Below are 25,735 nucleotides of genomic sequence, written 5' to 3'. Positions count from 1 at the left end.
ATTTCACAATACATTCTCTCTCTCTCTGTGTGTGTGTGTGTGTGTGTGTCCGTTGACACTCTATCTATAATTTCAATCTCTGTTGGCAGAGGGTCTTGATACGCACCAACCATCGTTGAGCCTATGAATACCATGCAGCTTGCTACCGGTTGTTGCTTGCCCCATTCCCTCCTTCATGCCCCATCCCAAAATATATGATCAGCTCCACGGTGATGAACCCTTCTCCCACCTGACTGCCATGCCTGACTTGCGCCTGTCTCCATCACTGGCAGCCATGGCAAGTGCTCTGTCTGCACCACTGACAGAGCCAAGGAAGTGACATCATGTCCCGTAAGAGAGGAGTTGGAGAGGAGAGCCATGACAGACGGGGGTCTATCATGACAGTGTTACTGAGGAGCATTGAGGTGTTGGGGTGCAACGGATCTGGGGGACTTGTTTTCTCAGTTCCTGTAGATTCCAACTACACCCTAACCCAGACCCCCTGCTCCCCTCTTACCATCTTCTCATGTTTGATATTCCCCCTCACGTGTTGGTCTTTTTGTTCTGAATGTAGGCCATGTGCGGGGGTAGGTGGGTGGGGTGAACCGTTCCCCAAATGAGTTAGTCAGAGAGGGCTGAAGAACTAAAGCATTATGCCTGCGAGGTTCAGACTGGAACACAGACAAAACACACAGCTAGGCCACATCTTTATTTCAACTTGGAGCGTTGAGCTTACACCAGTCCAGGACTACTTACTTGCTCTAGTTGTGTCCCAATCTCACTTGATATGTATATATGCACTCTTTATTTCTCTCCTCGTCCCTGGCACTGACAATTGAAAATAAATTAACATTCCTGGGGCTTTATTTAGTCCTTGGTTAAGCCTGTTGAAAATACTGGAGGGTGAACCCAGCAGGTCAAGCCATACTCACAAGCTGTCAATCCTTCCCAGTGACCCTCCCGCCCCTTTTCTTTCTCCTCCCTTCCCATTCTTCTCTCCCTCTCCTCTCTCTTGCTCTCCCATCCATTCAGTTCCTCCCTTCTTACAAAAGCTTGGACTCCCATTCTCTCTCTAGTCTATTCTTTCGCCGGTCGCCTCTCCAGCTTGAGAGAGGCAGCCACAAGCTTTGTCTCTTTACATTCCTTCAGCCTGCTGCTGCACCAATTAGCCTCGTATTTCATGTTAGGACATGTGGCCTGTTTCTTTCCATCCGTTTATTCTAATATTATTTTAATTGCTTTCCTTCCACTTTTAAATATTTGCTTATTTTTTCTGTCATTCCTCTGAAATATGAAACATTTGTTTGCAATGTGGTGTTTTTTTTTTCAATCCTCCGGACTGATACATTTGTCTCCTCGCTTTTCTCACTGTGTATGGGTGGAGAAAGAGAAACAGATGTTCTAAATGTTTACATGTAATTTTCCATCCCCTGTGATGGATTCTTGGTGTCTGGGATGATATACTGTTAATAGAAAGAGTGAAAGCAGGGAGAGGGAAGATTCATATCCATTGTTCCTTATAGGGGAAAAATTAGCACTTAAAGTACAGATGAGGAGTTAATCATTTGAAATGATTCTAGAAGATTTCAGGATTATTAAACCGTCAAGCCATAAGATTTAATGTAGCTGGTGACAGTAAGTCATAACTTTGTTCTGTGCACTATTATTACTATAACAGCTGCCACGGCGATGGTGGTATTGGAACCCGATGTGAATATTCCTTCCTGGTCGAGTAACCTGAATAATTTGAGAGTTTAGGACTATAAGGTTCTATCTAATAAATAAAAATGATAGAAAAATAGTTATTGACAACCTTGTTCTGTTTTCTATCTATATAATACTCTGAATAACCCAATTCATGTTGTTAAGCTCAAAAGAATACAATATAAAATTGCTGACACCATTGAAATTTTAAAGCCAATTTTCAGAATCATCTTTTTGAAGATGATTTAGTTTAGTCCCAATCTCTGGAGTTCCTTGCTGTTCTGAGGAGCTGTGCTGTAGAGAATTTCTCCACAAACACACACAGTCTCTGATGGGTTAACTATGCCTCACTTACCTCTTTTCTGCTAGAGGAGGCCTCCGCCCCACCACCCACCACAATCTCCCCTTCTCTGATGTAAAATTATGATACGTCTGTCAGCACTCGTGAAAAGCGTCTTCATGTTAATCGGCTAATCCTTTTATCTCAAGTCGGACCAAATCCAGTCCAGAAACCCCGCAAACAAAACGGCTGTTTAGGGCTGGGGGGATGAGGGGTGAGATGAGCGCAGCGGCCGGCTCCTCTGCCAGCTTAAAGGAGAAAGGGAACATGTTACTCAGCGGGGCGACGGTGCGGGTGGCTCTGGGTACTACTGAGCAGGAGGAGAAAGGGGCCCCGGGGCAGACGAGCCTCGAGGGAAGGAACCCCAGGCCCCTCACCCCCTGGTGTCTGGTGGGGATCAGCGGCTGAGCCAGCCGAGCAGGGCAGAGAGGTTAGTGGGTAGGGGGTATGGGGCAGGGCATTACAGCCTCACTCCCTCCCACCCCTGCCCCCACGACTCATATTTGGGGAAGATGAATGTGTATAATGCTAGTGTGTGTGGGGGGGGGGGGGGGGGGATTTCAATGGAAACCAGGGTGACAGGCCAGGCCTCACAGCCCTCAGACACCTGGGAATCAGGTATTATTAGCAAGGCTCACTCTGTTTTGGGCAGCTGTGAGAGGAAGTAGCGCTTTACCGCTGCTCCGCTATGCTCTTGTCTGATCTAGTGGTCTACTGCAGCTAGATAAGTCATTTCCCGACAAATACAATCAAATGATTCTGAATGCACCACCTGACTTCTAACTGATAAATGATCATAGCCTTGTGTGTGTTAGCTTGGCGCCACACAGTATAACAGTTAGTGGTAAATTTGACCTCAAAGCAGGATCAATGACCTTTGGGCCTGTAGACTGTGCACTCTGCTCCACGAGGACTCTGCTCCATTCCGTTAGCCTGTTTTAAACGGGAGTCTCCAGCCACCTATAGAGACATTTTAAAGAATGAATCCAATATGGAGATTTAACTTATGACTCTGTAAGCCAATGCAGATAGAAGCTCCCAAAACAATGTTTTGTGCGTGTGTGCTTTCACGTTGCCAGAAATATCTTAGCTGGGTATTAGTGGGGCCTAGAGAGCGATCAGAGCAGAGTGCTCCGCTGCTCAAATTTAGGTTCATTATAAAATAATCAGGGAAGTTGACGAGTGGCTCTGGAGAGGAGGAGTACACACAGAAAAGCGAATTATCCTCTTTTGGTGTCCTCCACTCTTTAAAGTGTGAAATGCAGTGTACTGTGTGGATGATGACATGGTGTTTATATGGACATGGTCACATTTTGGATGTTAAACATACACTATATGACCAAAAGTATGTGGACACCTGCTCGTCGAACATCTCATTCCAAAATCATGTGCAATAATATGGAGTTGGTCCCCCCCTTTGCTGCTATAACAGCCTCTACTCTTTTGGGAAGGCTTTCCACTAGATGTTGGAACATTGCTCTGGGGACTTGCTTCCATTCAGCCTCAAGACCATTAGTGGGGTCGAGCACTGATGTTGGGCGATTAGGCCTGGCTCGCAGTCAGCATTCCAATTCATCCCAAAGGTGTTCGTTGGGGTTGAGGTCAGGGCTCTGTGCAGGCTAGTCAAGTTCTTCCACACTGATCTCAATCAAACCAGTTTGGAAATGGGACAGATGAGGACAGATGATTTTTAGCTTGTGTGGCCTACCACTTTGCGGCTGAGCCGTTGTTGCCCCGAGACGTTCCCACTTCACAATAACAGCACTTACAGTTGACCGGGGCAGGTCTAGCAGGGCAGACATTTTACGAACTGACTTGTTGGGAAGGTGGCATCCTATGATGGTGTCACTGAGCTCTTCAGCAAAGCCATTCTACTGTCAATGTTTGTCGATGGAGATTGCATGGCTGTGTGCTCAATTTTATAAACCTGTCAGCAACGGGTGTGGCTGAAATAGCCGAATCCACTCATTTTGAAGGGGTGTCCACATACTTTTGTATATATAGTGTAGATGGGTACATCATGGCCTAGGTTAAGTCATCTGTACCCGATGGATGTCTTCTTGCTGTGTTTGGTTTGTTTATGTGCAGGTCAAGGTGTGTATGTATGTGTGCGTGCATGCGTCTGTGTGTGTACTAACGTGTATATTTGACATGTCATCGATCCGGAGTATTTGACTTGTGTTCTAACAAGTCTCTCCTTCTGGTGCATTGAGGGCATTTTAGGGAGTGGAGCCTAACCTTAGCTGAGGCGGACAAAGCCGTGTGGACTGTTTGTGGCTGCCCTCAAGATAAGGAGGAAGCAGACAAAAGTACCTCACAAAGGAGCTGTGTCTCTAATGGTTTGCTGTGTGAGTCTTTGTGAGTGTGTTGCCTGAGCAACAGGGTCCTCTCCTGTGGGGATAAGGCAGTAGAACTCTGGGGAGGGAGGGAGAGAAGGAGGGAAGGGGGTAGTAGTGAGTGGAGGGAGGAATGCGGTGTGAAGGCAGTCAGTGTAAACATGTAGCCTGTAGCCCAGGGATGAGTGTTCCGTCATGCTCTCCTCTACCCAAGAGTATTTCCTGTCAGAAGTGAAAAATAAACACATATTCAGACTTGATAGACTAAGTATACCAAACATTAGGAACACCTAGGGCTGTTGCTATGACTGTATTACCGCCACACCAGTGGTCACGAAGTCCGTTTAGTCGCGGTAATTAGTCTTCTCCAAGTTCTGATGCTGCTGATGGTCGTTTAGTAGCCTACCGACATTTTGAACTGCCTGGTACTCAGCACTCTATTGTTCCTCTAATCACTCTGACATCAATGCAAATGTATTTGAAATCTAATCCATCGCTCCATGAGAACCCATGTGCTCATGTTGCGCCACATTTCTATAGGTTCTGCAATTGCATGAGAAAACCGAGTGATGGCCACTACTAAAAAGAGGAGGATCCTATCAGCTTTCTATAGGCTAAGCCTACTATATTTATTTCTCAACTTTCCTAATATTAAGCGCATTGCTTCTCTTTACAATAGGAGTATAGCCTACCTGGCTGGCATGAAAATAAACCACTGGAAAAGCGTCCTCTATTCGCTATTTAAGCGCATAGGTTACATATTTTTTTTCCTGCTGCCCCTGTTTCGATACAGGTACATGATAATGGTCCATTCTAAATCATAACAAATGTCACACATATTTGTTATATTTAGTATACATTATTTAGTATATGTAAAGACAAGATTAAATCAAGAATAGTCTGATGGGTGACAATATTAGCCTATCACTTGTGAATTATATGGAGAGACTACTGGAGTGTGTACAGCCTGCGCAGAAAACAAAGCAGAGCTCATGCCTTTCAAGCAACTTTTTTTCATATCATCATTAGAGTCTCATCATGCAGCCTTACACTGTATTAAACATCAAAACATATAGCCCAGTGTTTGTAGAACAACTAAAGTTACATTAATACCTCTAATTGAACCATATAGGAGAACCTATTTCTTTGTTAACCGCTCAGCGCAGAATAGCGCACTCCCTCAAATCATTTGGGGGAAATATTTTTATTTTATTTTATAAAACTTTGTTCAATTGTATTCTTCATACTATAAAATATAAAAGAATGCAGTGTAATTCTAAGCAAATCAGCCATTTGGCCCACAGCCATTTGGCATCGCCAGATCAGGACCAAACATAAGGACAGTCAGAGTATGCTATTATTTTCTTCTGAAATAGACTACATGTTCTTCATATCATGCTTCTTTAGACCTGTCTAAAATAAATCATAGATTTGTTGTGAAGGTGTAGGCTATATTACATGGATTTATTATAATTATTTTAATGGCTTGTAGGCTATGTGTGGAAGCCAAGAGATACTAAATGTGTTTGTTAATTAACGGTCAATTACAGTGAGACTGACAGTTATTTGCTTGACAATCACCGGCTGATGAAATTTCGTGACCGCCACAGCCCTAGGAACACCTTCCTAATATTGAGCCCTCAGAACAGGTTCAATTTGTCGGGGCATGGACTCTACAAGGTGTCGTTCCACAGGGATGCTGGCCCATGTTGACTCCAATGCCTCCCACGGTTGTGTGTAGTTGGCTGAATGTCCTTTGGGTTGTGGACCATTCTTGATACACGTGAAACAGTTGAGCGTGAAAAAACCAGCAGCGTTGCAGTTCATGACACAAGCCGTTGTGCCTGGCACCTACTACCATACCCAGTTCAAAGGCACTTCAATATTTTCTTGTCCGTTTACCCTCTGAATGACACACATACATAATCCAGGTCTCAATTCTCTCAAGGCTTAAAAATCCTTCTTTAACCTGTCTCCTCCCCTTCATCTACACTGATTGAAGTGGATTTAACAAGTGATATCATTAAGGGATCCTAGCTTTCACCTGGATTCACCTAGTCAGTCTGTCTGTGAAAGAGCAGGTGTTCTTTATGTTTTGTACACTGATTTTGTCATACCCATCCTTTTGCCTACTGAATATCTCACTGGTTTGATGTTTGTTTTGGCAGACCCAATATATCAGACCCAATATATCAGACCCAATATATCCAAAGAGACGTACAGTTATCAGGCATTTTCAGTATACTTATGTTGCACCATGATTATTCATCATTTGCACTGTTTTAATATTTATGTTAATGTATCTCCCAATCTTATCAATCCCATCTTTAAAGATGGCAGCTGTGATGACATAGCCTTTGTGATGATGATGACGTTTTCGACTTGTAGCAGTAGTACACAGTTTCCCTCCTCCTCACCCTGCTCTTCCTCTCTGTATTTTCAGATGACAAGATGACTGGAGAGGCTTCTCCTAGAACCACGGATCGCTGACTACTCCCAGACTCCTCTTTTTCTATTCTATATCCTAAAGCCACAGTCGTTTGCTAGCAGGCATCTGGAGCGGCTTCAGTACTCAGCAACGATGGCTCCTGCAGCATGGAGGTGTCTAGTTCTCCATGGTCTACTGCTCACCCTCATTCATCTCCATTGTTCAGAAGGTAAGTCCTTACGTGTGTTTGCGCTTGTGTGGAATACTATGTATTTTTCAAATGTGGTTCATGAAAGTGTTTATTTGGCTCATTTTTCCGTCTTCTAATGGGAGCGAAGAGTTGTTGTTATATATTGAATTCACTTCAAGACTTTTTTTTATCTTTAAAAGTTCACAATAGCACTGGAACTGAGTTTTATAGCTGAATATTTGAGTGCAGTGCACCCAGGCCTTTGTGCTTCAGAAAACATTAAAAAAAAACTATATTGATTGGCTGATTCCGTTAAGTACCTGCATCTTGAAGCTTCAATTGAAGGAGCTGGCATTTTGCCAAATAGAAGACTTTTGGAAGGGACCACCAGTGTTTTATTTTCTCTACCCAAAGCCATCTCATTAGTTTTTTAGTTTCATTTCATTGTCTTACTTTAGATTAGCACGTTTGGCTGTAATTACAAGTTCTGTTACCAAACTACTCCCTCTCATCACAGGCATTGATGTCGGTTTGTTAGTATGTCGGCTTAATGACAATCATTACATGTCTGCTCTGTTTCACTCTCATTGTACTCAAGTCACATGCTAGCGTGCCAAACATTGATTACAGCCAAACGTCGAAGAATATCAACTCAGGTGGTTTCTTTTAAATTACATTTCTCTCTTTTCTCATGTTTTTATTTCACACTTGCATAGATTTCACTTGTCTTTTGGTTTTATATTTAAATCTGACTGTGTGAGGTGATTAACTGAAAAGAGATGGAACAGTCGAGCCAGGCGTAACATTCAGAAAGAGATACACTCACTTTGTAGATTTATAGCAATTGTAGACCATACGAAATAAATCGCAGGGTCTTTTTCCCAGAAAAAATGAAAAAAGTACCTCCTGAAATGTTTGAAGAATGGGCCTCTGATTTGAGCTTGGAGATGGTCTGTGCTGAACGGTCCTGGTGATTTTCTTTCGGGGGAGGATTTCCTGCTTTGGTATGCAGAAAGTCAAGGTTTGGGGTTTCACTTGACAGAGGCGTGGGCTCTCAGGCCTATGAATACATATTTGCCCATTCATCAAAGAAGGAATGTGTCTGTTTTCAGAGCGAAAGCCAATGTCAGATCCATCCACATGCCACTCACCATTACACCCCCACCCCCCCACCCTCCGTGTGTGTATGGCATTTTGAACCATGAACCTCATTTCCATGAATGTCCATCCCACAAAAAGGCCCCGCTCTTAATAATGACTTCCTAGTGTCATGATGTGATCATGTACACCCATGAACATTCCTCTTGCTTTGAAAATCCTTAATGACATACTTGAGCAGAAAATGATTTTTTTTTTCTCTCGTCTCTGGGTTATTGAATGCTCATGCTGGGTTTTTGTTACAAGAGAAATGGAGTCAGCACAAACACTCTGTCTCCTCATTCCATCGGTGTTGATTAACGTTGGCAAAAAATGCAATTTGGTGGGTCTTTTTAAAACCACCCAACATATTTTGTACCTTAATATGGCAAGTAGTTATGAATAAAAATGATGTTTTAGTGTTAAGGGAGAAAATATATTATGAATGGCAGTCCCATTCGTATTAGCATAATAGGGATATAATTGGATGCAGAGATAATCAGATCATCGAAAATTATGGTTCAGCGCATATGATATTTATATTAAAATGTATCTCTGTTTCCCTCTATTTATCCACAATATTTTATTAATGTGTTTTCTGTTCTGTATTTGCACAGCTTTTTCAAATGATCCTGTCTGGCTATATACTGACTAAGTACACTACTGTATATGCAAAAGTATATGGACACCCCTTCAAATTAGTGGATTCGGCTATTTCAGTCACACCCGCTGCTGATTGGTGTGTAAAATCAAGCACACAGGCATGCAATCTTCCATAGACAAACATTGGCAGTAGAATTGCCTTACTGAAGAGCTCAGTGACTTTCAATGTGGCACCATCAGTTCGGCAAATTTCTGCCCTGCTAGAGCTGCCCTGGTCAACTGTAAGTGCTGTTATTGTGAAGTGAAAATGTCTAGGCGCAACAACAGCTCAGCTGCAAAGTGGTACGCCACACAAGTTCACAGAACAGGACGCCGAGTGCTTAAGCGCGTAGTGCTTAAAAATGGTCTGTCCTCGGTTGCAACACTCACTACCGAGTTCCAAACTGCCTCTGGAAGCAACGTCAGCACAATAACTGTTTGGCGGGAGCTTCATGAAATGGGTTTCCATGGCCGAGCAGCTGCACACAAGCCAAAGATCACCATGCGCAATGCCAAGCGTTGGCTGGAGTGGTGTGAAGCTCGCCATCATTGGACACTGGAGTAGTGGAAACTTGTTCTCTGGAGTGATGAATCACGCTTCACGAATTGGCAGTCTGACAGACAAATCTGGGTTTGGCGGATGCCAGGAGAACGCTACATGCCCCAATGCATAGTGCCAACTGTAAAGTTTGGTGGAGGAGAAATAGGGGTCTGGGGCTGTTTTTTGTGGTTCGGGCTCGGCCTCTCAGTTCCAGTGAAGGGAAATCTTAACGCTACAGCATACAGTGACATTCTAGACGATTCTGTGCCTCCGACTTTGTGGCAACAGTTTGGGGAAGGCCCTTGCCTGTTTCAGCATGACAATGCCCCTGTGCACAAAGAGAGGTCCATACAGAAGTGGTTTGCTGAGATCAGTTTGGAAGAACTTGACTGGCCTGCACAGAGCCCTGACCTCAACCCCATCGAACACCTTTGGGATGAATTGGAAAGCTGACTGCGAGCCAGGCCTAATCACCCAACATCATCAATGCCGACCTCACAATGCTCTTGTGGCTGAATGGAAGAAAGTCTATGCAGCAATGTTCCAACATCTAGTGGAAAGCCTTCCCAGAAAAGTGGAGGCTGTTCTAGAAGCAAAGGTGGGACCAGCTCCATATTACTGCTCATGATTTAGGAATGAGATGTTCGACGAGCAGGTGTCCACATAGTTTTTGGTCATGTAGTGCATATCATTCCTGGAGCAGCAAACTGGGAGGGTATCATGTTAGTCAAGGGTGGTTTTAGACCGCCCAGGCTGTAGATATGAAGATAGAAGTTGACAACTAGATTCAGAGCAAGACAAGCAGCCAACCCTAGAAAGGTAGGGCCAGGGCGCACATGCTCCTGCATGCCAAGTTCCTCTCACAATGGTAGTTATAATGAACTTAAAAAGAAAAGAAGCCAAGATTTCGGGGGATTATATCCTGCGGTTTATTTTGTGTAGAAATTTTGTAGACCTTGTTGTGTTGTTAATTCCAGGAGTAGAATAGGTCCCTCAACCGAAACATCCAAACATGTATAAAACAGGAAGATGAATCGGATGAAGTAATTTATCTTCTTTCTGTGTCATCTCTCAGTGTAGACAAGGATCAAGTATAACTTAGGAAACACTGTTTTGCTTTGTACCCAACAAGTGTTTGGATGTTGCAGGCGATATATTTCAGATGTTGTTTCTACCCCAAGTTGTTATGTACTTGTCAAGCATATTAAAATGCTCTAGAGGAAAGGTGTCAATGTTTTGTCTATTTAAATACCAGCCTTTAAGAAAAGTTTCTGAGGACTAAAGCAGACAGTCGTCTAATTATTTTTGACATGGTTTACTCATCTGACACTTATTCATAGTTTGAATTATATACCAACTTTTTCAGTCAGTGAAAATGGCCAAAATGTAGTCACTCTTAAAGGGATACTTTGGGATTTTGGCATTGAGGCCCTTTATTTACTTCCCCAGAGTCAGAGGAACTCATGGATACCGTCTCTGCGTCCAGTATGAAGGAAGTTAGAGGTGGTTTCGGGAGCCAATGCTAACTAGTGTTCATGCAATGACTGGAAGTCTATGCTATCTGCTAGCAGATACCATCGACTTCCAGTCATTGCGCTAATTAGTAATTGTGCTAGTTAGCGACTTCTTTCAAACTTCACACAGAGACATAAAAATGGTATCCACGAGTTCATCTGACTCTGGGGAAGGACATAAAGGGCCTCATTGCCAAAATCCTGAATAATCTCTTTAATAGATATGAAGGGCTGAAATGTTTTAACTTGAACTATTTGCACATCATTTGCAATGTCCCATGCATTAGACTATTGCTTTCAATAGCAGATCTTGCCTGAAAGCGATTATATTATTCTATCAACTCCCATCTATCAAGTCCCAACTCACCAAAATGATTGGTCACAAGCCATAAGTAAGTAAGCTTGGCTGTGTATTGATGGAATGGTCTCCCATGTGTCACACTGGTATTTTCAGTCGTCAGAGCAGAATGAATGGAGAGAAAGCATCGTGTCTCGTTTCTCCACACTGGCCTCCAGCTATAAACGTCCAGTCTGTCATCTGACTGATATGCTTGGTTTGGTGTTTTTATAATTCATATCTGAACGGTAGGGGTCTATGACAGAGCTATCATGAATTATCAGTTGAGCCCTGGTAGATTCACAGATGACTGAGACTGCGTTCTCAGTGTTGTGAACATCCACACAGAATGCCCTCAGATTTATCGCTTTCTCATGGCGCATTCTGGCCCAAATGGAAGTCTTCCGTGAAACAAGACGGGTGTTATTGTTTGGACTTTCCATCTGGCCGTGATAGAGGCATTGGGGAGGCATGGGGGTGTCGCTGAGAGACACTCTTAACCATCACATTCTTAATATGTTTATTAAACTACAGTCATTATAATTCAGTCAATATTGGTAACATCATACAGTATATAACAATCCTTTACCTCACAATGCTTTCTCACCATGTTCATATTCATGAAATGTGGCTTTTTGAACGTAACCTCTTAGAATTTTTCATGAATAAGAATGTGCAATTTTAATAATAACCAAAGATTCAAACGACAGAGAAACTGGGTAAACTTAGCTACTATTTCACCAAAACATGGAATTAAAATGAGACTACATTGAATAGGATCTGTATTTCATTGAAGAATATCACCCTAGATGGGGTAACCCTAAGTTAAGAGCAGGAGTGATGTCTTGGGTCTTCCTGGGTCTTGGTAAATCAAAAGCAGCAACAAGAATGTTCCCATCTGTCCGTATGTACAACGAGGATTTAAGAGCGCAGGCCTTTGGGAGAGGAGAAGCCTAGTCTGCTTTTATTGTGTATTTAGATGTGATTGTAAACCTCCCTGTTCTATGCCCCGATGATGAACAGACACTCAATCTAATAGGGTCGGAGCTAAGGCGCCTGACAGGTTGATTTAATTTGCTTTGCATGCCCCTAAATCTTGTTTGCTGGCAGCAACACAACCCAGCTTCACAGCCTCACCGTCTCAGGTGGATATAAACACACGGGACCAGATACCCTGCCTTACTTTTTCCACTCCAGACGTGAGATCTACAGTTCGAGTCAACGGAAGTTCCTCAGACTCAAACAACCCAACTCAAATAATGGAGGTGGCCAACTAATATTGTTCTCTACAGTAGAGAGGAGTTTCAGTTGAATTGAAAACCCCTGCCTGAATGTAAACTCTTGGAGTCGGATTTCACGAGTCACTTCTTCCTAGGGCTTACAGATGTCATGACAAAGTAATGCATTTAATCCAGAGGGGAAACATAAGGCTTTTAAGTGAAATCAAACGATCAGAGTATTCCTGTAACAACACGTAGGTTGTCTTTATATATTCGCAAAACAGCGTTGAGACTTGAGAATAAGACGATTGAAGGTAATAGCAACGTCAGATTTCATTACAGTATAATTTCCAGTTCATATGGTAATATTTACATAGAGATGAATTCAAGCCAAGAGTATGTCACAGTGAATCAACAATATACACAAAATATAGGAAATACTAGACAACAAATAAGAAAAAAAGTTATTACAGGTGAGACCAAAGAATAGCAATGATCAATGCAAACAATGCAATCAAAGTCCTATTGCGCCATCACTATTTCCACCTGTGCTATTTAATATTTTAAATGGGCATTATCAGACTTTTTCTCCTTCATCATGACATAGATTTTGAGCTTTAATGTGTCCGGGGGAGTTTAGTTCAGAAAAACATCCTGTTTCTAAAAGAATATTCTCTTGTTATAGGAAGAAAGGATCTTGCTGGTATCAAAGGGAAAGTAGACTATAATTATATTGTATCCATAGAGACTGTGAAAATTGTCCAGACATTATCCCTATTTAGAGGAATTTGTTGTTGACATTGACATTTTTACACTGTAGCCGTTTTTGAAAGGAGTTGATTATTTTTTTTGGGGGGGGGGGGGGGGCAGCGTTGAATATGATTTACACCCCCAGATGGTGATTATTCCAAAAAATGATATGGGGAAAAGGGAAAAATGTAAACGGTGTGAAGTCATTAAAGTGAATTATGATCATATGTTTGTGGGCTGAATTTCTATCAGTTGTGCACTTATCTGTTCTAACCAGTGCAGGATAGGTAAGTATACATATCGATTACTATTCATTTGTCACTGGGTTGTTTCCATTCATGTTTTAGCTGCAGTAGCACATTTGTTTTGTGTGCTTCTGTCTGTCTGCTAGGTCTGTCTACTATTGATGGTGAATGAACACCACTCTGCTTGTAGCAGCATTGTATTAGTAGTCCCCCAAGGCTAGGGAGGCTGTGCCATAGAGCATGACCACACTTTTCTGTCCAGGAATGAAATGTAACCTCACTGTGGGTCACCTGCAAACAAACGGGCAGTTGGACGATTTGCAGGTATAAACAGCCCAAGATAAGAAACCCTTCTGCTGTGCAGGAAATGTATTATGTGTGGTAAGAGGGGGAAAAGTCCCCCGAATCAGGGGACCGAGAAATAGAGAGACCGAGAGCGAGGCACAAAGAGCGTTTTTGTTTGCCTGGTACGTTATCAGTATTGACCTGTTCTTGTAGCATACTCCCCCGTTGAGTGTGCAGGGCTGCCAGCTCACAATGGCTCCTCATCCAAGAGGAGGAGGAAAGCATGGAACCAGGAAGCTGTCTGTCACCGAGGTCTCCCCATCTGGTCAATCTCTTATCAGTGGCCAGGCTGCTTGTTGCTCGGATTGACCGGTGGAGGGGGCAAGGTCATCCCAGTCATCACACTAGTCAATCAAGGGTCAGTTAGTGTTCCAATGTTACTGCACTGGAATGTGTCTGGATTCTGTCATTCACTTCCTTGACCAAGCTCTATAAGGGACACCTAATATGACTGTATATGGGATCCTGATATGTCTAACATGGTTGTACTGTATGTCTGGAGGTGAATGGAACACGGTTGTACTGTATGTCTGGAGGTGAATGGAACACGGTTGTACTGTATGTCTGGAGGTGAATGGAACACGGTTGTACTGTATGTCTGGAGGTGAATGGAACACGGTTGTACTGTATGTCTGGAGGTGAATGGAACACGGTTGTACTGTATGTCTGGAGGTGAATGGAACACGGTTGTACTGTATGTCTGGAGGTGAATGGAACACGGTTGTACTGTATGTCTGGAGGTGAATGGAACACGGTTGTACTGTATGTCTGGAGGTGAATGGAACACGGTTGTACTGTATGTCTGGAGGTGAATGGAACACGGTTGTACTGTATGTCTGGAGGTGAATGGAACCTTCACTGTAATGATAAGTTAACACATGCTAGAGTATCTGTTATCATGAATATATTATGTACGACTTTCACGGCTGTGGTTTTGTTTGTGTAATAGGTGTGTGTGTGTATATTCCCCTATCATCTGTGTCTTCTAGCCCTGTAGCCTCCTGGTGCTGGTTAGTTACCAGTCAGCCCTACTGTTTCAGCCTCATTATTCAGAACCGCTTTAATCCCTGTTCCAGTCACCACTTCTCCTGACTCTGTCTGTGCCGTACTGAGGGAGCCTCCTGGGCCAGGCTCAAAACGCACATACACACACACACTGAGGGAGCCTCCTGGGCCAGGCTCAAAACACACACACACACTGAGGGAGCCTCCTGGGCCAGGCTCAAAACACGCATACACACACACACACTGAGGGAGCCTCCTGGGCCAGGCTCAAAACACGCATACACACACACACACACTGAGGGAGCCTCCTGGGCCAGGCTCAAAACACGCATACACACACACACACACTGAGGGAGCCTCCTGGGCCAGGCTCAAAACACGCATACACACACACACACACTGAGGGAGCCTCCTGGGCCAGGCTCAAAACACGCATACACACACACACACACTGAGGGAGCCTCCTGGGCCAGGCTCAAAACACGCATACACACACACACACACTGAGGAAGCCTCCTGGGCCAGGCTCAAAACACGCATACACACACACACACACTGAGGAAGCCTCCTGGGCCAGGCTCAAAACACGCATACACACACACACACTGAGGGAGCCTCCTGGGCCAGGCTCAAAACACGCATACACACACACACACACTGAGGGAGCCTCCTGGGCCAGGCTCAAAACACGCATACACACACACACACTGAGGGAGCCTCCTGGGCCAGGCTCAAAACACGCATACACACACACACACTGAGGGAGCCTCCTGGGCCAGGCTCAAAACACGCATACACACACACACTGAGGGAGGCTCCTGGGCCAGGCTCAAAACACGCATACACACACACACTGAGGAGCCTCCTGGGCCAGGCTCAAAACACACATACACACATGCAGGGCCATGTGATGAGGAGGGGACCCCCCCTTAGGGAAGCACCTGACTGGTTCCGGGACTTGAAGCAGAAAGCCCAGCTGGGGTTTAAGTGTGAGGGGTTAGGAATAGGGCTTTGAGAACATTTAAGCATACAGCACAATCATTCAGGGGAGATAAAGTGCCAAGCTTGCTACACAGGGGAGATTTTCCTTCCATATTCTCCTCTTTCTGTGTGTTTCATCAACTCCTGTGCAAAAAAAAACATGCAACAATATTCTTGGCGTCTTGCAACAGTGAACTAATTCTGTCAACGTGGTGATCTCCCGTGTGTGTGTGTGTGTGTGTGTGTAGGTTTTTCATCTGAAGTACAGCCTTGAGTGGTTTTTAACGTTTAACCCTACAGTCTATGATTTAAGCCTTGTGACACTTATCTTTGCAAAGGGAGCCATTTCTTTTTTCTTTACTAAAACTAAGGTGTTTGGTTTGCCAAGCACTAATAATCTAACAGCTGTTTGCTCTGGATGCAGATGTTTTTCTAAGACATCTTTTTAACATGGTGTCATCCCTGTCAGTATGAGCTATATTAATGGGTGACCCTGAGAGGATTATATGCATTAGCTATGTAAGGATGTTGCTCTTCGTTCTTAATGGCTTCCTTTTAACGTGTCTTAATTTAAACCCCTTGAGTCGATTTTTGTGCCTGTGTGTAAATCTAATTGCCATAAATTTTGATGGGGATTTTTTATTATCTTTAAACTAGAGATAATCTGCATCAGTGGTTGAGCTACAGCAGTGTTTGTCAGACCATCCTGAAAATCAGTCTTTTCATGAAAACGTCTGTAGCGTCCAAACCATTTGGGCTACAAATCCCTCTATGGAAAGGTCCAAACCATTTGGGCTACAAATCCCTCTGGAAAGATGACTCTCATGAACACGATGGATTTCTCCGTTTTGCTCTACGACAAGCGTCACGGTACTCGTCTGAAGTCGGTACAGCTGATCTGCCAACTTCTGTCTGTAGCGTCTGAAAGTTTGGGCTACACACTAATATGACGACACCATCGAAAGGTAAATCTCTCACCAACACGTACATGACGGATGTTTTGGATGCCCACAAGCCTCACAATTCTCATTCAAAGGTAGCCCGGCACCAGTTCAAAAAATGTGTGGATGTATATGGAAGTAGTTCAGTGTCCAAAAAGGGGTTAAATATGTGTAAAAACAAATATATATAAATAAATAAATAGGAATGACACTTCAAAACAAACTTCGTTTAGATTTTATTTTTGGACTATCTGTTTTGTATGAATATGTTATTCAATCCGTTTCTATGGCTTTTAGCAGTATGCATTCGGAAAGTATTCAGACTACTTGACTTTTTCCACATTTTGTTACATTACAGCCTTATTCTAAAATTGATGCATTTTTTTCTCTCTCATCAATCTACTCACAATACCCCGTTAATGCAAAGCAAAAACAGGTTTTTAGTCATTTTTGCAAATGTATTAAAAATAAATAAACTTCAATCAAATTTACATAAGTATTCAAACCCTTTACTCAGTACTTTGTTGAAGCACTTTTGGCATTAATTACAGCCTAGAGTCTTCTTGGGTATGATGCTACAGGCTTGGGGTGTTTCTCCCATTATTCTCTGCAGATCCTCAAGCTCTGTCAGGTTGGATGGGGAGCGTCGCTGCAAAGCTATTTTCAGGTCTCTCCAGAGATGTTTGAATCCGGGCTCTGGCTGGGGCACTCAAGGACATTCAGAGACTGTCCTGAAGCCACTCCTTCGTTGTCTTGGCTGTGTGCTTAAGGTCGTTGTCCTGTTGGAAGGTGAACCTTGTCCCCAGTCTGAGGTCCTGAGCACTCTGGAGCAGAGTTTCATCAAGGATCTCTCTGTACTTTGCTCCGCTCATCTATCCCTCGATCCTGACTAGTCTCCCAGTCCCTGCCGCTGAAAAACATCCCCACAAAATTATGCTACCCCCACCGCTTCACTGTAGGGATGGTGCCAGGTTTCCTCCAGATGTGATGCTTGGCATTCAGGCCAAAGAGTTCAATCTTGTTTTCATCAGACCAGAGAATCTTGTTTCTCATAGTCAGAGTCCTTTAGGTGCCTTTTGGCAAATTCCAAGTGGGTTGTCATGTGACTTTTACTGGGGAGTGGCTTCCGTCTGGCCACTCTACCAAAAAGGCCTGATTGGTGGAGTGCTGCAGAGATGATTGTCCTTCTGGAAAGTTCTCTCCATTCTCCACAGAGGAACTCTGTCAGAGTGACCATTGGGTTCTTGGTCACCTCCCTGACCCTCCGTTCTCCCTGACCCTCCCTTCTCCCCCAATTGCCCAGTTTGGCCTGGCAGCCAGCTCTAGGAAGAATCTTGGTGGTTCCAAACTTCTTCCATTTAAGAATGATGGAGGCCACTGTGTTCTTGGGGACCTTCAATGTTGCATAAATGTTTTGGTATCTTCCCCCAGATCTGTGCCTCGACACAATCCTGTCTCCGAGCTCTACGGACAATTCCTCCAACCTCATGGCTTGGTTTTTGCTCTGACATGTGGAAAAATTAAAGGGGTCTGAATACTTTCCGAATGCACTCTGTTTTTTAATACAAACAGGGGTCCTAAATTCTAAATGTAATAGCAAAATGTTCCATGGTATGACCATCTTAAAACTGGTCATGAACTGTCATGTTTTTTCATTGCTAACTTGAAGACAACACAGGTTACTAAATGGCGCTTGTTGTAAAAAATGAGGACAATAGGAACATCAGTCACCATTGCATCACATTTTAGGTTGGGTTTTAAAGGAGACTTCACCATGACAGAGAAAAGAGGGATGGCACCTGAGTGTCTGTCATGACAGGATCTACCTCACACTATCTCCTGCTGAATGGGCCCACCTGAGTGCCTGTCATGACAGGATCTACCTCACACAATCTCCTGCTGAATGGGCCCACCTGAGTGTCTGTCATGACAGGATCTACCTCACACTATCTCCTGCTGAATGGGCCCACCTGAGTGTCTGTCATGACAGGATCTACCTCACACTATCTCCTGCTGAATGGGCCCACCTGAGTGTCTGTCATGACAGGATCTACCTCACACTATCTCCTGCTGAATGGGCCCACCTGAGTATCACGCTTTAGTCTCGTGATATGACAAATCCTTCCCCTTTAGTTCTCCAGATGGAGACACGCATCAAAATGCTATCCATGTAATGCTCGCCTGTACTGTTTTCTGAGAAAAAAATGAACAGAAAACAGTCTAGGATAGGGGTCAGCAACAGGTGGCCTGCGGCCAAAACTGACCCGCAGGTGATTTATTTTAGCCCCGATGTCAAGACTAAAATCACCAGGAATACAGCAAAAAAATGTATTTAGTTTAAGAAAACTATTCCCACTAATAAAAATAGATGTTCTCTATGAAATTGTTAGTTTCAAACCCAATCTCTTTTTGGGCTTATTTGTGGTAAATGTGAGGTATACTAATAATTTTGTTCCGGCCCCCAAACTATCCTCTACGACAAAATGCATCCCGTGGCTGAATCTAGTCGACTACTGCTGGTCTAGGAGATGAACTGGAGAGAACGGCCAACACCATTGTATTTTATCCATATTAAAGAGAGAAAAAGCACATTACTAAGAGCATGGATCTCACCACAAATGAACTGACTGGCTTATACAGTTCTATTTTAGAATGCTTATGGTACAGTATCTCAGAACCTGGGGGTGTTTGATAGCAGTTGTCTGTCTGGGAAGTAGCCTTTGGGGTTTGCTCTGTGGTCTTGTCGGACATTGTCTTTAGAAACGATTCCCAGCAAGGTGGAACAGAGACAGGGTGGGGTGAGTGTCATGGAGATGGTGCCATATCTTTTTGTCGATTGTAATTTGGTGGTTGTAATTGTTACGCACGCCTCTCGGAAGAGGGAACGCAACACCCTGCTACAACTCAACTCTCTGTGGTGTAAAAGAGGTATGGACTGTAGGTGTGAGTAAGGATGACAAAAGGCAGAGAATACCGTTTACAGGGAATTTATTTCTTCGCATGGGGGAAAAGGGGCTGGACGGAACCAAAACAAAGAAAGTAAATATCAAAGCCCCCTCTCTTACCTTAACCTGCCTACCAACTACTTAACTAGCACCACCTGGTGCACTAACCAAAATACAGGGGATGGTCCGCCCAGGTCTTTCCTAGTGTGCGTAGACAAACTACTACGGGTTATGTATGCCCGCGGGCCTCTTGCCTAAACACTCCCTAGGTGCCTTCCCCTTCCCCCCTGGGAACAAATGAAACAGAATAACACCACTAAGTTCAATAATCAAAACACTGCATCCTATTGACACACAGACAACCAATCAGCTCCCTCAGCAACAACGAACACAATACATACCATAATTCTTAGAAACAACCAACATGCTATAGCCATTAGCCTCCTCTCTCAGCAATCCTCTCTCCTTCTGAGCAACAGAACACTGGCTTATATAGCTTTAGGTTGGCTTGGTAATTGGAGACAGCTGCGTCCTGATGAGGGGGCGGGGTCAGCTCTCCAATCAGCAATGGGGCCGACCAATCAGCTGCTTGGAGAACTTCAGGAAGCCATTACCTGAAACACACTCACAAATACACAAACTACAACACAGAAACTGGGGAACGTAACAGTAATGAAATGTGGGCCTGTCGTAAAGTGGTCAAGTCTTAACTGCCTGTTTTTCAAGCAGACTTGTTATTTTTTTGCAACTCCCCAAGTCATCTTCCTCATCTCCCACCTCACTCCCAGGTGTTTTAATGTGTGTCTTCATGTTACATAGTATTTGTGAGATTGTATCAAACAGCAGACAGTTGCAGTAGATTTCATTTATTTTGTGATGCAGAGGGTTTTAAACAGAGAGACTTGTATGATCTCTTAACAAAATAATACTTTTCGGCTTGAGTTTTAGAATGTCGTGGACATATTTACAATTAGAGACTAGTTATGTTTTGTTTAATAAATGCAATTGCCTTTTTGAAGTCACCGTTATTTTCTTCAATGTATTTTATTTAGAAATTATTCTAGTCTATTGTTTTTAAATTATTTCCTTGGCCTGCAATCAATAAGTTCCATTGAGCAATTGAACAGATTAGAAATACTGCGGAGAACAGAAAGGGAAAAAATAGGCGAAACCTTGTTACCGCTTTGTTCTCACATGTTAAGTATTCAAATATGCTTTAGATTCTCCCCGCCCCCCCTTCTTAATTCCGGATATTGGATTATGGAGGCATCCAGCTCAGTTGGGAAGGAATGCTTGGCTTTGGAAGATCCCCTCTTTTTTCCAGAGATGTGGCTACCAGTAATATTGAAGAATAAAACGACAAAAAAGACAGGCATTTTTGAAGGACTCACGCTGTGTCCGCGGTGGGGCCACTCTTATTCCTAAAGGGCTACTCCCGCCTTTATCATGTGGAGAAAGTGTCCCTGTCAAGCCTGGGCCCAGAACAATGGGGGCCAGCCTGGGGCAGGAACAGGCCATTTGCATGTAGCTGTTTGCCGTTTCCACGACAACAAAGACTAATCAAAGAGGCCTTAATGGAGGATGACAAGTGTCAACCAACTCCTAGCTGTGTTCTGTCTGTCTGTCTGTCTGTCTGTCTGTGAAAGCTCTCGCGGCCCTCGCCGTTTGTCTGTATCGCCCACCCCCAAAAAACTGGCCTATATTATTTTTTTTTATTATTATTATTTATTTTTTCCCCCAGACTGATCAAACAATCCGGTATTTTCCTCCCCGTTTTTTCTTGCGGCTCCTCTGTCTGAGAGGAGAGGAAGGGAGTTTGGGGAGTAAAACCTCAATATAGATTTCTGCCTAAAAAGACATACCCAAAGTCATTATTTGTCATGAGATGGCCGTTAACAATAACTAGTAATGCTGCATAGTTCTAGAAAGGTTTGGAACTCACCTTTTTGGTAAAAATAGTTATACATTTCTGAGGTGTACTCACTTTTAAAGACAAAAGCTCAAGTACATACAGTGCCTACATACAGTGCAGAAAGTATTCACACCCCTTGACTTTTTCCACATTTTGTGTTACAGCCTACGTTTTCAAATGGATTAAATAAAATAAAAAAGCAGACATTGAGTATCCCTTTGAGCATGGGGAAGTTATTAATTACAATTTGGATGGTGTATCAATGCACCCAGTCACGACAAAGATACAGGCGTCCTCAGTTGCTGGAGAGGAAGGCATCATCAGTTACCGGAGAGGAAGGAAACCCCTCAGGGATTTCACCATGAGGCCAATGGTGGCTTTAAAATAGTTAGAGTTTAATGGCTGTGATAGGAGAAAACTGAGGATGGATCAACAACATTGTAGTTACTCCACAATACTAACCTAATTGACAGAGTGAAAAGAAGGAAGCCTGTCCAGAATAAATATTATTCCAAAACATGCATCCTGTTTGTAATAAGGCACTAAAGTAAAACTGAAAAACATTTAATGAAATTAACTTTATGTCCTGAATACAAAGTGTTATGTTTGGGGCAAATCCAGCACAACACATCATTGAGTACCATTCTTCATATTTATAAGAATGGTGGTGGCTGCATCATGTTATGGGTATGCTTATCATCGGCAAGGACTATGGAGTTTTTTTTAGGATTAAAATAAATGGAATAGAGCTAAGCACAGGCAAAATCCTAGAGGACACTGGGAGACAAATTCACCTTTCAGCAGGACAATAACAAGGTCAAATATACACTGGAGTTGCTTACCAAGATGACATTGAATGTTCCTGAGTGGCCTAGTTAGTTTTGACTAAAATCAGTTTGAAAATGTCATGACTTGAAAATGGCTGTTTAGCAATGATCAACAACCAACTTGACAGAGCTTGAAGAATTAAAAAAAAATAATGTGCAAATACTGTACAATCCATGTGTGCAAAGCTCTTAGACGTATCGAAAAAGACTCACAGCTATAATCGCTGCCAAAGGTGCTTCTAAAACGTATTGACTCGGGTGTGAATACTTATATAAATTATATATTTCTGTATTTCATTTTCAATAAATTTGCTAATATTTCTAAAACCATGTTTTCACTGTCATTATGGGGTATTTTGTGTAGATGGGTTTAAAAAAATCGACTCAATTTTGAATTCAGGCTGTAACACAACAAAATGTGGAATAAGTCAATGCATATGAATACTTTCTGAAGTAGTACAAATATTATGAATATATATATATTATATATATAAAAATCCTATTCAACAAAAGTGCAAGAATAGGGCTTAAAATGAGTGAAAAGCTTTATAAATATAGTACCAATCAAATTATAAATGACTTACTGTAAGATTTCACCTTATAACTGTAAAATAAATATGATCATATTTAGTGACAAAACAAATTTGGCCCCATTTTATATAACAGATGACAAGCCTCCTGAGTGACACAGAGACGCCATTCAAATGTCTTTAGACTCGTTATAACTTCAGCTTTATGCACAAAGGGATTTTAGAATTTTGTGTTTTCATGTTGAGAGCACTAATTTTGGCAGAGAATATCACAGTGAGATCAGACCATGATTGCTGAAATCGCTGGACTGGCCCCTTTAATATGCCGTGTCTGGGCTCAGTTACTCAGAGGGAGAGCAATTTGATTCTTTGTCTGGATAGGCCAGAAAATGTGACGTGTCACTCTCTATGCAAATGTTGAGTATGCAACCTGACACTTCAAGTCAGCTCCGCTGACAGTGGTAGCGGGAAGCAGACAGAGGGTGCTTACTGGCACTATAAACAAAATGATTTGATGGTCAATGCGGCATCTCCATTGGCCGTACAGTATATATGACGATGCGGCCTCCCCAGAAGTCAGGGCATTCATACTTCTTGCACTTCGCAAAGCAGTTGTGAAGGTTGTTATCAAGGAAGTGAATTTGTGTTTATACAGGATGTACCGCCCCACCTACCGTCAACCAATCATGTCAATGTGGAGCTACAGTTGAAGTTGGAAATTTACATACACTTAGGTTGGAGTTATTAAAACACATTTTTCAACCAGTCCACAAATTTCTTGTTAACAAACTATAGTTTTGGCAAGTCGGTTAGGACATCTACTTTATGCATGATACCAAGTAATTTTTTCAATAATTGTTTACAGACATATTATTTCACTTATATTTCAGAAGTTTACATACACGAAGTTGACAGTGCCTTTTAAACAGCTTGGAATATTCCAGAAAATGTCATGGCTTTAGAAGCTTCTGATAGGCTAATTTACATAATTTGAGTCAATTGGAGGTGTACCTGTGGATGCATTTCAAGGCCTACCTTCAAACTCAGTGCCTCTTTGCTTGACCATGGGAAAATCAAAAGAAATCAGCCAAGACCTGATTTTGAAAGAATTGTAGACCTCCAAGTCTGGTTCATCCTTGGGAGCAATTTCCAAATGCCTGAAGGTACTACGTTCATTGGTACAAACAATAGTACGCAAGTATAAACACCATGGGACCACGCAGCCATCATACTGCTCAGGAAGGAGATGTGTTCCATCTCCAAGAGATTAACGTATTTTGGTGCGAAAAGTGCAAATCAATCCCAGAACAACAGCAAAGGACCTTTTGAAGATGCTGGAGGAAACGGGTACAAAGTATCTATATCCACAATAAAACGAGTCCTATATTGACATAACCTGAAAGGCCTCTCAGCAAGGAAGAAGCCACTGCTCCAAAACCGCCATAAAAAGCCAGACTACGGTTTGCAACTGCACATGGGGACAAAGATCGTACTTTTTGGAGAAATGTCCTCTGGTCTGACGAAACAAAAATAGTACTGTTTGGCCATAATGACCATCGTTATGTTTGGAGTAAAAAGGGGGAGGCTTGCAAGCCATAGAACACCATCCCAACCGTGAAGCACGGGGGTGGCAGCATCATGTTGTGGGGGTGCTTTGCTGCGGGAGAGACTGGTGCTCTTCACAAAATAGATGGCATCATGAGGAGGAAAATGATGTGGCTATATTGAAGCAACATCTCAAGACATCAGTCAGGAAGTTGAGGCTTGGTCGCAAATGGGTTTTCCAAATGGACAATGACCCCAAGCATACTTCCAAAGTTGTGGTAAAATGGCTTAAGGACAACAAAGTCAAGGTATTGGAGTGGCCATCACAAAGCCCTGACCTCAATCCCATAGAAAATGTGTGGGGAGAACTGAAAAAGTGTGTGCGAGCAAGGCGGCCTACAAACTTGACTCAGTTACACCAGCTCTGTCAGGAGGAATGGGCCAAAATTCACCCAACTTATTGTGGAAGGCTACCTGAAACGTTTGATCCAAGTTCAACAATTTAAAGGCAATGCTACCAAATACTCTCAATTGGTATGTAAACTTCTGACCCACTGGGAATGTGATGAAATAAATCGTTCTCTCTACCGTTATTCAGACATTTCACATTCTTAAAATAAAGTGTCGATCCTAACTGACCCAAGACAGGGAATTTTTACTAGGACTAAATGTCAGGAATTGTGCAAACCTGAGTTTAAATGTATTTGGCTAAGGTGTATGTAAACTTCTGATTTCAACTGTATATGGAGCCCTCAGCATTGTTAAAGAGTTTGGGAGGCACACGGCATTACCGTACAGAGGTTGATTTGGCCTCCGGAGGCTCTGCATTACATCACACCTTCCATACGGATCCTCCAGACTGCATTGCCGTATCAAGCATAAATCGGCATTAAGGCACTGAATCCTGCGAAGTTCACAGAGCGCTTTGTGAACTAAAATGTCAGTTGGAACAAGTCCAGAATGGCTTAAAGTCCTCTAAATAGGGGACTTAACATCAGAGGTTCTAAGGTTGTATTGGATAGGCCTTTTAAAGGACAGAACAATGCTAAGAAATTAAGGGGTTAGGATAAGGGCCTAAACATGACTGTGACTGTATACTGTGTGTCATCTCTGCTGCTCTAAACTGCTCCCCAGTTGGCCAAAACCCCAATTCTATAGAATTTTTTTCTCTCTCTCTTTTATTCTCTGGGTTTTAAAAGCATGAAGGTGATGGCAGCGCGCCACAGACTGGGCCTGTATTCTGCACCTATCTGAGCCATAGTGCCACTTACAATTTCAAGGGTATTGATAGAAAACAAAATATGTATTATGGAAGGGATTGTTGCCATTGAATTGTAGGGT

At 42.9% G+C, this 25,735-nt stretch overlaps 1 protein-coding gene across 7 annotated transcripts in view; it reads left to right on the top strand.

The window, feature by feature from the left end:
- The window catches only part of LOC106569141 (adhesion G protein-coupled receptor L2), a 128,692-nt gene that overhangs the window by 12,611 nt on the left and 90,346 nt on the right, over window positions 1-25,735 (top strand). For all 7 annotated transcript variants that reach the window (XR_014380337.1, XM_045694181.2, XM_014140165.3 and 4 more), the window contains exon 2: window positions 6,803-7,016. Coding sequence is in view for 6 of the 7 variants with exons in the window: in XM_045694181.2 (XP_045550137.1) it covers window positions 6,941-7,016 (76 nt within the window). In the remaining variant the exon portion in view is untranslated. The remainder of the gene's footprint in view (window positions 1-6,802; window positions 7,017-25,735) is intronic.

This window comes from Salmo salar, chromosome 14, assembly GCF_965601325.2.
Source record: "Salmo salar chromosome 14, fSalSal1, whole genome shotgun sequence".
Lineage (NCBI taxonomy): Eukaryota > Metazoa > Chordata > Actinopteri > Salmoniformes > Salmonidae > Salmo > Salmo salar.
Note: the sequence above shows the minus strand (reverse complement) of the source record. Positions and strands in the feature narration are given on the sequence as shown.